At 43.7% G+C, this 16,119-nt stretch overlaps 1 protein-coding gene across 1 annotated transcript; it reads left to right on the top strand.

Moving 5' to 3' along the window:
* Positions 1-15,141, top strand: DMRT3 (doublesex and mab-3 related transcription factor 3). The gene is made up of 2 exons (XM_025360284.1): positions 1-869; positions 13,449-15,141. Exons 1-2 carry the CDS (start codon positions 416-418, stop codon positions 14,411-14,413), a joined length of 1,419 nt encoding a protein of 472 aa, XP_025216069.1. The 5' UTR covers positions 1-415; the 3' UTR covers positions 14,414-15,141.
* The last annotated feature ends 978 nt before the right edge of the window (positions 15,142-16,119 follow it).

Here is a 16,119-nt window from a genome sequence, read left to right as displayed (position 1 = left end):
AGGAAGGAGGAGGGGTTGGGGGAGGGCGGCGGAGGAGGTGTTGGGTCCCGCCAGCGCGCGAGAGAGCTGCAGAAGAGCTGGCTCAGACCTTAATCAGAGCTCTTGCCGGCTCTTTGCAGCCGCCACAGCGCTTCCGCTAAGAAGGACTTGCCGACCCGGCTGCGCGCCCAAGGCAGCGGCCCGCGTCGGGGTTGGCTGGGCGTGAGCTGGGAGACCGAGCTGTGAGCGCGAAGGGAGCTGGAGAGACGGCTGCTGCACCTCCAGTCGCCCCGGAGCACACACGACCACCGGGGCAGCGGGATCAAGGGCCGCGCCTCCCGGAGGCCGCCCCTAAGCGGGCCTCGCAGCCCCGCCGTCCAGCGGTCCCTGGCCCGCTCCCGCCGCCAGCCCGCCAACTCATCCGGGAGCCCGGGGCATGAACGGCTACGGCTCCCCCTACCTGTACATGGGCGGCCCGGTGTCGCAGCCGCCGCGGGCGCCCCTGCAGCGCACGCCCAAGTGCGCGCGCTGCCGCAACCACGGCGTACTGTCCTGGCTCAAGGGCCACAAGCGTTACTGCCGCTTCAAGGACTGCACCTGCGAGAAGTGCATCCTCATCATCGAGCGGCAGCGGGTCATGGCTGCGCAGGTGGCGCTGCGCCGGCAGCAGGCCAACGAGAGCCTGGAGAGCCTCATCCCAGACTCGCTGCGCGCTCTCCCAGGGCCCCCGCCGCCTGGGGACGCCGCCGCCACCCCGCAGCCGCCGCCGGCCTCTCAGCCGTCTCAGCCGCAGCCGCCGCGCCCTGCTGCCGAGTTGGCCGCGGCCGCCACGCTGCGCTGGACCGCCGAGCCGCAACCCGGGGCTCTGCAGGCGCAGCTCGCCAAGCCAGGTAAGAGTGTGTGAGGTGCGGGAGTTTGGCGGGGCGCGTGGGCGAACTTCGGAGTGTCTGCTGCAGCTCCACTTGGAGGCCTGGAGGCAAAGTTTTGGGAAGTGGGCCTCGCGGGGCTTTCCTTCCCACTCTCCGCCAGGCCGGGGCTTCCTCTCCCGGGAGAAGCCGGCTGAGTCTGGACCCAGAGCGAGTAGCACTCGCGCCCGCAGGGAAGGCGCCTCCGGGGAGCCAAACGACGGGACTGTGCGTCAGGATCGCCAGGTGCCTTCCCAGATTAAAGGGCTCGGAACGTGTCAGATTGAGCAGGGAGACAACGGAGTTGAGACAGGACCAAATTAAAACCCAGGCGCTCACACTTACCACGGGGGGGTAGGGTTTTCCTGGCTGCAGGCTTTAGAGGTCCTCGCCATTCGGGAGTTGGAATGGGTAGGTAGGTGTGGGGAAGGCGCCAAAGCCCAACACTCCTAGCTGGTTGTGCTTTTCCGCCTGCCTGGCCCGGCCCAGGGCCCAGGAAAATTTGAGTGAGGACAAGTATACAGCTCTCAGAACCCTGGCCTTTCTAGCTTTGCTCCGTGGCCTCCAGACTCTTGTAACTGGTGAAATAAGTTCCATTTAGCAATGATAGTAAAAAGGTCCCGAAAGGCTCCTGAGCTGATAATGGGACCAAGAATCTGGTGCGCCCAGAATTCACTCCTTTGCAGAACCTCCTAGATCCTTTAACAGTGTTCCCCAGGCCGCTCTCAGCTCTCTTCATGGTTTAAAGAAATAAAAAAAACCAAAATCTGATCCCCCACCACCCATCCGTTTCCATCCAGGCCTCCTGAGCTTGGCAGGCCTGAGTTGAGTCTCTCAGTCTCTCTCTTCCTGGGGAATTTCTGGCTTGCGGTTCTGCCCAGCGCAAGAGCTCTTTTGATGGCCCTTGGAATAAAGTAGACATGTGTTTGGTGTTTCTCCTTAACTGGGGCAAGTGTACAAAGGAACACAGCCCACCTTCTCCCGGAAGGGGGCATGTTGGAATTAGGAGTGGGAAGGTCCAGAGCCCTCCTGCAGGTAGTACCTTGGCAAAACTGGTACCTACACTGACCTGCCAACTCCCTAAAGACTGTACCCCTAGCTTCTGGAGAAAGGCTTTCAGGAGCCCAGGAGTGCTTTGTCTGGATCCTGTGGAGCTGAGGAAGTGAGGTGGACTCACCTGTTTCGTGGTGAGTCGACGGGTGACTGGCAGGTGGGGTTCTGCTGCCCTTTCAGCAACGCTTTCCAGGCCTGAAGCTCTGAGAACAGCCTGGGTGAGAGTAGAGCTGGGAATTTTAAAGCCTGAAGAGAGTTTGCTGAACTTGGATTTTGTGGATATTTAATCCAAGTTAGCATATAAACATTTCTCAGGAATGCTCGCCAGTTGTCTCTCTTTTGTCTCTCATCTTTTTTATATTTATGGAGTTGCCACAGACGAAGGGGAGGGAGGAGAAAAAGGTTGTTTTTTTTTTTTTTTTCCTCCCATTGGTTTGAATAAATAACTAGGAAGAGTTTGGTCTCAGCTCTAGAAGTGGATTTGTACCAATATATTTTCTTAATTTTTTCCGTTTCCAGCTTTTCTGGTTCCGTTTCCCCCAGGACTAGGGCAGAGGCCGGAGTTAATATCAGAGGTAGCATTTTGCAGTGGCCACCTGCCCAGCAGCATTCCTGTGATAGGGCATTGGGTTCTGTGGTCTTTGTCCACGGAGATTCCTTTCACATCCTGTGTTCTTCAGTGTTCTTTGGGATAGCTAAAGTTCATGATTTCTAAAGAGTCACAAAACTGAAAACACAACCCCAGGAGGAGGAGGAGGAGGAGGAGTGAGGGCAGGCAGGAAGGCGGAGTAGGCAGCGGCAGCAGGATACATGCTTTGGGAGAAGAGAAAAAGGAGACGGATTTCAACTGGACAAACCAGAGCTGTGCTCTCTGTTTTACTCCTACTTAGTACTCAGGGATAGCCTGAGCCTTCCAAATTGAAAACAAGTAATTGCAAAGGAGAATAGGATTTATCACAAGGAGAGGTCAAAGTGATGACTTTGGGGGACTGAGGCATCAGGGACCAAGGGCTCAGTTTCTAGCTGGTCACCCCCCATACCTTGTACATTGACGTACACAACTTTTGTTTTCTTCTTTCAATTGCTTTCACCCCATCATTCCATTTTTTAAAAAAAAGTCAATCACCACTCTGATGGGGAGTGGGGAGAAAGGTGTGATAATAATAGATAATTGTTTAGGAAGACAAACATACAAGTGGATCCATTCTACACAGTGCTTGTAGAAATAAAGTCCATTTGGGGTTTAAGTTGAAGAAAACTGCTCACGGAGACTGCCTGCTGCTATAGGTATTATACCCTTTTTGCAGTTGTTCTGATAATGTATTTGTGTACAGCATTCCATATTTATCTAGAAGCATATCAGAACTACTCCTGGATAAGTAGTTCACTAAGTGCAGAGAGTAAGCAAAGCTCTATTGGGATGGTAGGTCCACATGTGCATTAAGTATACAGACCATCAGAAATCTTTAGATATCTGCTGGCAGTGTAGATCTATTACTTTGTGAACTTTGATTTTAAAATGTGGTTTGCCTTTTGCAGGACAAAGGGCCTCTTTAGTACATAGCTGTGGAGAGAGATTTTTTTTCTTGTATACAAAAGCACATGGAGTCTTTCCTCTCCAGAAATCTTTGAGAAAAGCACATGCCTTAAGGAAGAGTATGTTTGCTGTGAATCACTGGAGGAAAACCACCCAGTTTAGGGAGTGACGTATTCACATCAAAACTCAGTTTTGTAACTGGAAGAAATTTTTCTCAAATTCTGCTTTAGATTCTTTAAAGAAATTGGGTTATTTTATCTAATGGTGTAGTATGTTGAATATCCCTTTCAATGTGTGGTGTTTTTAAGGAGAATTTTCATATTCTAGTGGTTTTTACTTCTAGTTATGAAGTATTCTTTTTTCTTTTTGAATGTGGATTTCTCCTGCTCTTTGATTACCATCATGATGGACCTGGAATTAATTATTAGATTTTGATTGAGCCCAACATTTTGATTTAAGCTATATATAGATATATTAAGCTATCTATATATAGATATATTAAGCTATATATATCTATAGACATATTAAGCTATCTATATATAGATATACCAAGCTGTATATATCTATTAAAAGCTATATATATAGTTTAAATTTAAATTGTAATTTAAGCTATATATATAGTTTAAATTTAAATTGTAATTTAAGCTATATATGTGTGTATATATGTATATATACATACACTATTTAATTCATTTATTCTTCTCCTAAATTCCCTCTACGTTCTTCTCACACTCCTTCTCCCCATGAAAATATAGGAGGCATGAAGATCTTCCAACTGTTAGTGTATCTGAATCAGCAGTTTCAACCAGCCTAGCCAGCCTTTCAGGACGTGGGCTCAAGAGCTGAGGGAAGGGTCACTGCCAAGGTGAAAAGCTAAAGTTACATTCTTTTGTTGTGGCTCCCTTCCCCACCCCCAACTTTTCCTGGGGAGTGTCCTGGGTCACCTTAGACTGTGGTGCGATGAGAAGAAAGATCTGTGGTTGTAGACTCTTCCTAGGTCTCCATCTGCCATCAAAATGAATATGTACACGCATTCTTTTAAATGCTCTTAAAAGGAAAAAGAAATCGAAAACATAGTTGGTTAGGAATAAGAGAGCAGGATCAAATGGGAAAGTAGGATCTTCTTTCCTGATTATTTCTTGGGGGATGGGGGTGGAACAAACAAGATAACTATAGGAGGAGAAGTAAGGAGATTTTGGAAAACTGCCTTTATTTTATTTTTCCTCTTGCCCTGCCCCTCCTAGCATCTTTATGCTTGCCTCTGAGCTTTTCTGCTCCAGCTTGACTGGGTCCTGCAAGGTGCACTTCCTTTTTTTAAATTTTTTTTTTCCCCAAAGAGAAGCACCTGCAAGTGTAATGGTTGTTACGGAACACTCGTCCAGGCCAGGATGAGAAGCCCTCTGACTGTTGGCTAGGAGGAAATGAAAAGCAGGAAATACTTGAAAACCATTTATGAAGTGTACCTGTGAATTGAAAAACAGGGTCTCATTTTAAGATGGCTTGATTTGAGGGTGAGGGTCTTGACTCAGTTGCATTTTAAAAAACAAAACCCATCCAAATAAAAAGGAATACGCATACAGGCACTAAGGTCTCTTCCAAACCCCACCCCAGGGCTGGCTCTTGGAGCTGGGATGCTGCCGGGGATGGGTCTTCCCAGCTCTTGGCCTGGCTGGTTTGCACGCAGTGCAGATGGTGTGTATGTGTTCTGGAGGATTGCGGCAGCTGGCTCAGGACTGGGACCCTGGCCACAGTGGGCTCAAAGTAGGGGCAAAGATAGGGGGCAGCGCCTCCCTGGGGCTGCACTGGACTGCCATCCCCTTGCACCAGGGGGTGGGAGCTGCAGTTGAGCCCAGCTCTTTGCCGGCTCTTTCCTTGGTCACTGTCAGGAAGCAGCTCACTAGGCAGCTCAGGAACCGCCCAGAGACAGGCACATCCCTTGCCTCTCCCTCATCCAGCTCTTGGGCCTCCGCTCCTCTCTGCTCTTCCTGAGCTTCACTACCCTGTCCTTCCCAAGGCAGGAGTCCCAAGGTGAGTTGCCAGCTTTTGCAAAAATCATGCAAACAAAAAATAGGATGCCAGTATTGCATGGGACACACTTTTACTAGAAAGCCTTCATTGTTTATTTGATGTTCCCACTTAACTGGACATGCTGTTATTTTATCTGGCAACCATAGGCCTAGGCCTTTCTCACCCAGCCCTGGTAACCACACAGGGCGCCCCTTGGCGGTGGGGTCGCCTGTGCTCATCTCCTAGTTCTTTCTCTGCAGAGCCCGAGCTGCCTGGGACTGGCGTCAGGGAGGTGCTGGGGTCCATCCTGTGGATCTGGAACCGTTTGGGAGGAAAAACGAGAGTGTGTTCCACGTCTAGGAACCAGAGTTCTACTGCCATCTGGGAAAGAACCTCTCCCCACCTTCAAATCACTCCTTGGTGTTATAAATCTGGAGGATAGCCGTGCTCTCGACTTACACAACCAACTTTTCTTTTTCTCTGATGGATGAACTCCCGGGTTTAAAAGATTACAGTAATCACAGGAGGACAGTGGAAATCGAATCTGATAGCAATAACTTTCGGAGAAGGTCAGGCTCAAGTGAAATGTTACCAAGCAACAGGCATTTTGTTTGCAAAATACAATCAAAGAGCATTGATGAGAAATTCTTTGCTGCAGCCAGTCAGCACTTTCTGCTAACAGCTTTACAGAGAGAAAAGGAATAAATCTTCATAAATCAAAGGCCCTAGAGGACTCGGAGCCCCTTTCTGGAAATGTTGCACTTCTTCCTGACAGGAAGGAGGACTAAGCCCAGTAAAAAGCCATTTGCCTGCCTGCCTTCCTCCTCTTTCTTTCTCTTCCTTTCTTCCTCGCCTCTTGCTTTTTTCCTTTCTTCCCCCTATAAACCTGTTGCAGCCCCTTAGCCATTAGCTGCTCAGGTCCCTGGACCCCCTTGTCTAGTCCTGTGTGGCTCTGATGGCTTGTGCATGGGTGCTCATGGCAGAGGTGGAGGATGCAGTGGTAGGACAGCTGGTCCTCACAGGTCCACCGCCTTGTGATTGTGTCAGTTACAGCCCACATCGCCTTAGTGAGTAATCCCCTTGCCCGAGCAATGCATACTACTGTTCTCAGAAGGGAAAGTAAAATAACTAGGTATGGTTTTTTTGTTTTTTTTGTTTTTTGCATTTTATTGTATAAACAGCTATAAAAGGTACAATCAAGTACCAAATAACAATAATAATTATGAAAAACTTAAGACTCAGCACATCATTTCTTTATAAAATCTCCAATCTCTTGATTACAACTAGACAGACATACATTTTACAGAGCTGGAATTAGTGTTCCACGTTTTTCCCACTGATTATTACTTTGTTTAGTATATATCTCTAGCACCCATAATCTTTGTATGTAAGCATTTAAAACAATATTTCCTCCTGTGAAGACACTATGGTCTGCCCAGCTGCTATCCTTGGAGTTATTTGCTGTATTTCACTGTAAAATATAACCAACTGCAGCTTACTTGGAATTTTGCAAAAGATTAGTCAGTAAACTGTAAGCTTCTCTGTGGTCAAGAGGCAGTGCTTTGATCACCTCTGTATAATCTTACCCAAGACAGTACATGAGAGCATAGGAAGGCATTTAGGGGCATTTGTTAAATAGATGGATGAGTAGACAGGTGCATTTTGGAAGGTACCAAATAAACATGTAGATTTGTAGGTAATTTCCCCTCTGCTTCTTGGAAGATATTCCCTTCTGAGTCAAGAAAGAGATCAAAACTAAATTTTTACAAAATATATGAGGTCCACAGTTGCAAACCATACTTCCTTCAGCCCAGTCCTGTCTATAGCAATATTCCCCCAAAATATAGTGTCAAAGAACCACTCTGATTCCTTCATACATTATTAATTCAGTGTTGTTGATGATTTTTTTAAAAAGCAAAGCATGGCTCTTTTTTTTAAACTTTTCACAACCCTCCCCAACCCGGCAACCCACCCGAGGAAGAAAAGGAAAGTTTTTAGACTGAGATCATTCCCTGGTGTTCTTTAGATTTTCAACTATTCAGTTTTTTGTTTTTTGGGTTTTTTTTTATTCATCACTTCTAGTGTGAGATAAAGGTAACAGAAAATGTGAAACGTTTGTCTACGGTTAGAATTCTGACTAGGCAATGGTCACCTGTAAAAGTCCCATCCTACCTTGGCTCCCTCCCTTGCCACTGCTATAAGATTTGTGTGCTTTGAAAACTTCCCATCAAGGACCTGTTATTTAGAGGTGTGTTTCTCACAGCTCAAGTGAACAGATGAGGATATGACAATCTATGTTTCAAAATGCATGACATGATTTCAAAAGGATAGGGGAGTAAAGTGACTTTTGAGCTAGGAAATATTCCTCTCTGCCAATTTTTCTGTGTTTTCATTCTGTATGTAAGAACTATTTTGTTTTTGTAGATATAATTGGATAGAATGGATACAACCTATGACATCTTCACTTTTTTTTTTTTTTTTTTTTAAGACGGAGTCTCATTCTGTCACCCAGGCTGGAGTGCAGTGGCGTGATCTCGGCTCACTGCAAGCTCTGCCTCCTGGGTTCACACCATTCTCCTGCCTCAGCCTCCCAAGTAGCTGGAACTACAGACACATGCCACCATGCTCGGCTAATTTTTTTGTATTTTTAGTAGAGACGGGGTTTCACCGTGTTAGGGAGGATGGTCTCGATCTCCTGACCTCGAGATCCGCCCGCCTCGGCCTCCAAAAGTACTGGGATTACAGGCGTGAGCCACCATGCCTGGCCAGATTTTTCACTTTTATGCATCTTGAGCAGAATATTTGTTTCTCATATGTGATAGACTTCCTCAAAGTATTTGAAATGATACATTTTTTTTTTTACTAAATTGCATTTTCATATGAAAAACTCCCCTAAAGAAAGTTACATTTTCAAACTGTAATTTTAGATTGAAAGCACTTTTATAAGTGTTTATTTTCTCTCCTTAGTTAAAAGTCTTGTAGCAAAAAAAAAAAAAAAAGTATTGTAGTCATCTTATGGCATATATATTTTGAAGTTGGTAGCATTGTTATCTATAGAAAAACTTTTCTTTTTAATTGAATATCTACTTCTTTTAAAAACCTCTTCACCCTAGTATAGAGTTTATTTCAGGGATAGCTATAAGTGTTTCTACCCCATGAAATGTGAAATGGAAGAGTGAATATTTGGTGAGATTTAAAAAATATCTACATGTTTAGCAATAGAAGCAGCATATTGTATCACTTTCAGTAATATTTGTAATATTCGATAAAATTGATTTCTTCTCTGTTTAATAGTTTTGACTTTCTATACCCATCTACTAGGGGTAAAAGTACTATCAGTTGAAATACACTCTTAATGTTCTAGGAATTAGGGTTTCAGTTTCAAGAAGAAAGAAGGTAAAGTGTTTCAGGAGTATTTCCTATTTTATTTTGTTAGTTGGCAGTTTCACAGTTCTATGTCTAAAAAGGCCTTTATGTTTTAAACCAACTAGAATGATTTGTAAAGTTTATTTAGGAAAAAATCTGGAGATGTAAAGAAGTACCTGTTATTAAATTACACTTTATCACTGGGCTCAGAACTTACCCTCTATAATTACCTGTGAAAGTCTGTATTTATAATAGAATAATTTACAATACATTTAGTTTAGGTGCAATAACACAACTAGTACTAGAGACCACAGTGCCACAAAATTGCAGGGACTGTATATTCTGCCCTTAAGAAATTATTGTTTGGTGAGGAGCTATTCTTGATGCAAAGTTAGAGGCTAGTCTTCCTTTGCCTAGTTTTGAAACTCCAGCAGCCTTAGATGTTGATGGGGATTCAGCTCACCCAGCACTCCTTAGCAGGACTTTGTGTGTGGCTCAGGTGCATAAGCCTCACAGGTGTGCTCTGCTTGTTGTTCTTTCATCATCTTTGTCTTTCCTTTGAACACAGTATAAACAGTGCTGAGCTCAGGTGGTTGGTTGGTTTACGCTGAATTTGTAGATTTGATTCCTGTGACATCCTGTTAGCTTTTCTCATATTTTGGCCATAGCCAGACAGCACAGAAACCTGCGGAGAAAGTGTGGAGACTTCAGTGTAATCTGTCACCACTCCTTGACAAGTAACCAGAAGTGCATGATGCACTAGCATGTCCCAGTAGCAGGGGCAAAGGGTTACACAACAAAATGAGAAAGTGACTTTCACAGTCTGAGAGTTCACAGTTGCTGAACAAGCTGGCACTGACATAAGATTCCACTACCGTCTGTTCCGCAGAACTTAGGAAAATAGGTACACGAGTGGAATTTTGTATTGTCAGACTTGTAATCCTGGTATCAAGTATTCAGTTGATTGGGACAGTATATCTGTTGCTACGTTGAAAATAAAAAGACTCCATTTTTGTAATGGTAGAGTCATTAGGTTAGTGAGAACCTCATTCCCTAATTCCCCTTTCAGTTAGCCTTCTGCTGTTTGATCCACTTTTTTTCTGAAGCCTGAAGTGTGCTGTGGAAGAGTCATTTTGGTTGACAGACCTGAGAAAAAACTTCCTAATATGTTTTCAGTGTTTGAAACTTATCCAGAGTGGGGTGGGTGGGGGAAGGGGGATGTACCTTTTAAAACACAGAGCTATTTGGTTCACATATTTCTTTTAAAAATAGTTGAGCTGGCTGGGCATGGTGGCTCACTCCTGTAATCCCAGCACTTTGGGAGGCTGAAGTGAGTGGATCACGAGGTCAGGAGTTCGAGACCAGCCTGGTCAACATAGTGAAACCCTGTCTGTACTAAAAATAGAAAAGTTAGCCAGGTATGGTGGCACACACCTGTAGTCCCAGCTACTCGGAAGGCTGAGGCAGGAGAATCACTTGAACCCAGGAGTCAGAGGTTGTAGTGAGCCGAGACCACTATTGCACTCCAGCCTGGGTGACAGAGTGAGACTCTGTCTCAGAAAAAGTTGAGCTTTGAGCTTTCCATTTGTGCCTATGTACCCTTTATTCCCAGGAAGGACTAATTGTTTTTCTTGCTTAAAGAAATCTCCTCATTCTCTATATTACTATGACGCTGTGTGGCATATTTTTTTTCTTTTTTTTAATTGTGGTATACATAACAAAATTTACAATTTTAACCATTTTTAGGGGTACAATTCAGTGGCATTAAGTTTATTCAAAATGTGCAACCATCACCATCATCCATCTTCAGAACCTTTTCATCATTACAGATGGAAACTCCATACCCATGAAACAATAACTCCCCATTCCCTTTTCCTCCCAGCCCCTGGTGACCACCATACTACTTTCTCTCTGAATTTCCCTATTCTTGGGATCGAATATAAGTAGAGTCATACAGTATTTGTCCTTTTGTGTCTGACTTATTTAACTTAGCCTAATGTTCTCAAGGTTCATCCATGTTATAACATGTTTCAGAATTCCATTTCTGAGGCTGAATAATATCCCACTGTGTGTGTATGTGTGTGTGTGTGTGTACACCACGTTTTATACATTCATGCATTGATGGACATTTGGGTTGCTTTCACCTTTCGGCTATTGTGAATGTTACTGCTGTGAACATTGGTGTACGATGTGTGTCATATTTGAGGCTTAGCAAATGCTGCCAGGCCCTGTTTGCTTTTTCTCCCACATGTGTGTCTTACTTCCCCAGCTGGAAGATAAGGTCCATAAGTTGGGCGTGGGTCTTACACTTCTTGGTGTTTTTCATCCTTTATTCTGTTTCTCCCAGTATCTTGCAGAAATATAAATACTTGGTGCTGATAATAATAATTAGGCTAAAGTTAAAAAAATAAGGAAACTGTTTAGAAGTACATAGTATTTTAAAGAAGTATTTTATGTCCATATTTACATGGGGAGAGTATTTCACTTGTTTTTCCAATTTCTAAAAGTGATAGTATATTAATATACATCACTTTTCAAGTGTTTAATAATTTTCAAATGTTTAATAATAGAGTAATAGCCAAGAAGTATGTATGGGTCATGAGTCAGGAAAGTTTAAATAGATCTAGCTGATTATAAAGTAAATCTATAGAAGCCTTTTTGTTGCTGTTTTCCTCTTTCGGATCAAGGACATGAGTTCAAATACCACATTAACTCAAGAGGTAAAAGCTGTGTCCCCCATCCTAAGAAGCTGTAGGAGAGAAGATGGCTTCATATGTATGTGACACAAATGAACCTCTCATTGGAAACCTTATATTTTGTGTTAAAAAAAGAAGCAGTTTAATTAAAATGCAAATTTGGGATAAGTATGAATTCCTATCAGATTTATGTTGATACTTGCACTGAGGTAATTTAAGAGTGTTTTAAAATGTATTTACTTATGTTTGCCACATATTTATTGCTTTGTTAAAGGGCAAAGTTTTGGTTTTTGGTTACACCTGAGATACTTCCTGTATTAGAAGAATGTTAATAAGTAGGCCTTTAAGGCTTTTAAAATAAACAACAAGTGTAGGAGAAGATGGTTTCTAGAAGGTGCTTTGATGAAATTTCACAAAGTTTTGGTTTTTTGGGTACACTTAAGATACATCCTGTGTTAGAAGAATGTTAATAAGTAGGCCTTTAAGGCTTTCAAAATAAACAAGTGTAGGACAAGATGGTTTCTAGAAGGTGCTTTGATGAAATTTCACCAGCTGGCTATCTGTACATAATCAGGTGTACCCACAGAGAAGGCAACAATGAGGCCATTCAGGCAGGGCGCCAGAAACCACAGGCAAAGCAATTGTTTACAATTCAACAACCGGCTCCTTACGAATTTTCATCTTTCGATCAGTTACCCTGGCTTTGAGTAGCCACAGCCAGTGCGTGTTTCAAAAAAGGATAAAACTCTTATTTGCAAATAGCTTGCCACTAAAAAATATGTTTCTTTATTATAACGGCCTGTTAGAATTTACTACGGCAAAGCAAACCACTCTGACTCATTCTTTTCTGTGTGCTTAGCCCGGTAATATCATCAGCCGTTAAGTAAAAATGTCCGTAGGTCAACATGGTAAATTTGCTACTGGTTTACTTTATAGCAAGTCTCTGCTTTATTTGGGAAGCTTTTTATCCCTCCTTCTTTTCATGATACAAAAAGGTATCTTCAAATTTCACTGGTTTAAAAAGTATCTTCAAGTCCTTTCCATGAACGTTAACCAGCAAAACAGTTCACGCACAGGTATCTGCCTGGTGTCCCCCGTGGCGGTGCAGTGTGAGGCGTTGTTTCATTGATGGATAATGCTCCCATGCAGTTTCACAAACCCTTTCTAGCCACTTCCTTTTTTCCTCTCCAGCAACTTATCCTGCCACCCAGAAGTCATAGCTGGTTTCATTTGCTTTCTAGTCCAAGTTATTGGCAAGCAAGTTTGCCAATCCCTCAAGTGGCTTCTTATGAAAGATTTCAATGGATAGAGGTATCTTTCACTTCAGCAGTTGAATTAGCTAGCAATTGTACGTGGTAACCTGATGAAATATACTGATTGGTTCATAAGACATATTTAACACAAAATCAACCTATGGGAAAATAGATTTAAGATATTAAAATTCCCTGTGGGTATCTGGATGGTGCTGTCCCTAGATTACAGCTGGGGACCTTATTTGCAGAAGAGGAGCTGGAAGACAAGCTGAGCTCATTTTCCTGTTTCTCCCTGAGCTTTGCTCTTCTAGGAGTCCCCCCCTGTCTCCCCGCAAAGCTCTCTATTGAGATTGTTACTGCTATGAAAGCCACATTTTCGATGGTTATAGGTTCATGTAGCCATTCTATGTTGAAGGCAAACTTCCTTGCACAAAGCATTCTAGGAAGCCACTCTGATTTCTAGATCTTTATTTACAGGGTTTTTGTTTCATTTGCCAGTGATACAGTCTGAATTAAAAAGGCTTATAGTATATTATGACCCACTGAGATGCATTTGCTCTTCCAAAAAGCGCGTGTACAGGTCTCTTCTGAGCACATCTGTTCCTCTTTATGCACACCAGGAAAAGATTAACGCAGCTGTTCTGTTTTTCAGATTTGACTGAAGAACGGCTTGGAGACGGCAACCCGGCAGACAATACAGAGGTCTTTAGTGACAAAGACACTGACCAGAGGAGTTCCCCAGATGTGGCAAAGAGTAAGGGCTGCTTCACCCCTGAGAGCCCTGAGATAGTGTCCGTGGATGAAGGGGGGTACGCTGTCCAGAAAAACGGAGGCAACCCTGAGAGCCGCCCGGACAGCCCCAAGTATCACGCGGAGCAGAATCACCTCCTGATTGAGGGCCCCTCGGGGACTGTTTCTCTGCCCTTCAGCTTGAAAGCCAACAGACCGCCGCTTGAAGTGTTAAAAAAGATATTCCCCAACCAGAAGCCAACGGTGCTTGAGCTCATCCTCAAGGGCTGTGGCGGGGACCTGGTGAGCGCCGTGGAAGTCCTTCTGTCCAGCCGATCCTCAGTCACGGGAGCAGAGCGAACTTCCGCAGAACCCGAGAGTCTAGTGTTGCCCTCCAACGGGCACATCTTTGAACATACCTTGAGCTCCTACCCCATCTCGTCTTCCAAATGGTCTGTGGGATCAGCCTTTCGAGTCCCAGACACCTTGAGGTTTTCTGCCGACTCTAGTAATGTTGTCCCCAATCCCTTGGCTGTGCCTCTGCAGCACCCTTTCCCCCAGCCACCCCGGTACCCGCTGATGCTGAGGAATACTTTGGCGAGAAACCAGTCGAGCCCCTTTTTGCCCAATGATGTCACCCTGTGGAACACCATGACGCTGCAGCAGCAGTATCAGCTGAGGTCCCAGTACGTCAGTCCTTTCCCCAGTAACTCTACCAGCGTCTTCAGAAGCTCGCCCGTCCTTCCTGCCCGTGCCACGGAAGACCCTCGGATTTCCATCCCTGATGATGGGTGTCCAATTGTGTCAAAGCAGTCCATTTACACCGAGGACGACTATGATGAGAGGTCTGACTCCTCAGACTCTAGAATACTCAATACATCATCTTAAAGTGGTGCTGGATGGGTGGCGGTCAGGGGACATTTTCTGTGCGTTTTGTCCCTGAGGCATCTGAGGAGAGGCCACATCTTGTGTATGCCCTTTCCTTCTGTTTGACAAAGTGACTGTGCTTGATTCTATACATTAGCAATAAAAACGTAACTTATTTAACTTCTTGCACTTCACTGGAAAATGCCAAATAGCTCTGCTCGGTGGCTTTAGTGCTGAATGTTTATTGTAAAAGAGAGTCTAATGTTAAGAATAGTCTTGGGAAGGCTGGGTCCATGGAAGATTTATTTGGGGATATAAAGCTGAAGGTCAGCCTTGCACCTAAACCCAACCTGGAATGTTAAATGAAATAATATACTTGAATGCAATTTTGTAAAAGTGGATTCCTCAGGATATGTGAAACCTAAAGGAAGTGGTTCTGTTGCAAATGGACTATAAACAGGGACATTATATTCTTATGCTAAAAATCCTTGCATTTTAAAGAGAGATGCACTTAAGAATAGAGTGAACTGCTCATGTGCTTATTTAAGCTTGGACAGTTTTCAGAGACAAACCCCATTAAGAATTACTCTTTTCACATGGCTGAATCGAAACATGTGTAATGTCAATGTAAAACCAATCACAGCTGTGAACTGCATGAAATGTATTGTGAAACGAACACAAGATTAAGCTTTGTCAGGTTAATGTAGCATGCTAAGGACTCTAGAAGAAAAATAAACTAAGAAGACGAACTTGGTTTATGTCATTTCTACTTGTGGAAAGAGGATCTCTAAAAATAGAAACTTGATGTAAAAATGACTTACTAATGCATGGGTTAGGAATCAAATTATCAATTAAATGAGACATTCCTGAGAAATATAAATGGCAGAGTTTTAGGGCTACATTAAGAAAGACAGATAATTTGTTCAAGAATGGAGTTAGTTAATTCTCTTCATCCATCCGTTTATCCAACAGATACTTATTGAGTGCCTACTATGTGTAAGAGAATGTGCGTTCCATGTATTGTCCAAGTTACCTACCAATGAGTCCAAGATAAGCAGGTATTTTTTGTGGAGAATCCCATTGAAAACAAAGTAAAAATGGAAAACTCCCAACAATGTACAGTTGAGTGTGGGAAGCAAGGAAAGTGCTTAGCCCAGTACCTGCCATAGGAAGTACGCAGTCCATGAAAACTATTGCTTCTATTCATTAAATTGAGTAGCTTTGCATTCAGAATATAGACATGCATTCCTTCATTCTTACTTGGAGAACATGGCATTCTGGTTTGAGGCAAACATTGAAAACCAGGGCTTTTTTCTTTGATTTTAAAAACATTCTTGAAGTGCTGTGTATGACAAACTTCTTGCTCAGATTTTTTTTAGAATTTTCAAACAGTAATATTCAGTGGTGCTCACACCAACCGCTTCTCTGACTTACTGTTTCCATTTTTCAAAGTGCTTGAAAGGTAAGATGACTGCTTAGGTCAGACAATAAACTTATGAATGTGGAAGGGAAAGTAAATAAGCAAATAAATAAAAGCCTCTACATGACAAGGATGCAGAGAGAGCTCCCACTGCAGGAATAAGACTTTGGTCGTGGGAGGGAAAAGGGCAAGTTCTCTCAGCCTGAGATGCTCCCCACCCTTGAATGGGTTCCCATGGGAAGGGAAATATTTAAAACAAAAGAGCCTTCTCATTTTTATTTCCATTGGGCACTTTTGACAAGAAAAA

The sequence above is a fragment of the Theropithecus gelada genome, chromosome 15, assembly GCF_003255815.1.
Source record: "Theropithecus gelada isolate Dixy chromosome 15, Tgel_1.0, whole genome shotgun sequence".
NCBI lineage: Eukaryota > Metazoa > Chordata > Mammalia > Primates > Cercopithecidae > Theropithecus > Theropithecus gelada.
This window is presented reverse-complemented; position numbering and strand designations above follow the sequence as displayed.

What these genes read in the sequence shown, in the direction of transcription:
- DMRT3 (XM_025360284.1), top strand. Translation starts at nt 416, where the DNA reads ATGAACGGCTACGGCTCCCCCTACCTGTACATGGGCGGCCCGGTGTCG. An exon ending in GGCGCAGCTCGCCAAGCCAG is followed by an intron (nt 870 to 13,448) that starts GTAAGAGTGTGT and finishes TCTGTTTTTCAG; the next exon opens with ATTTGACTGAAGAACGGCTT.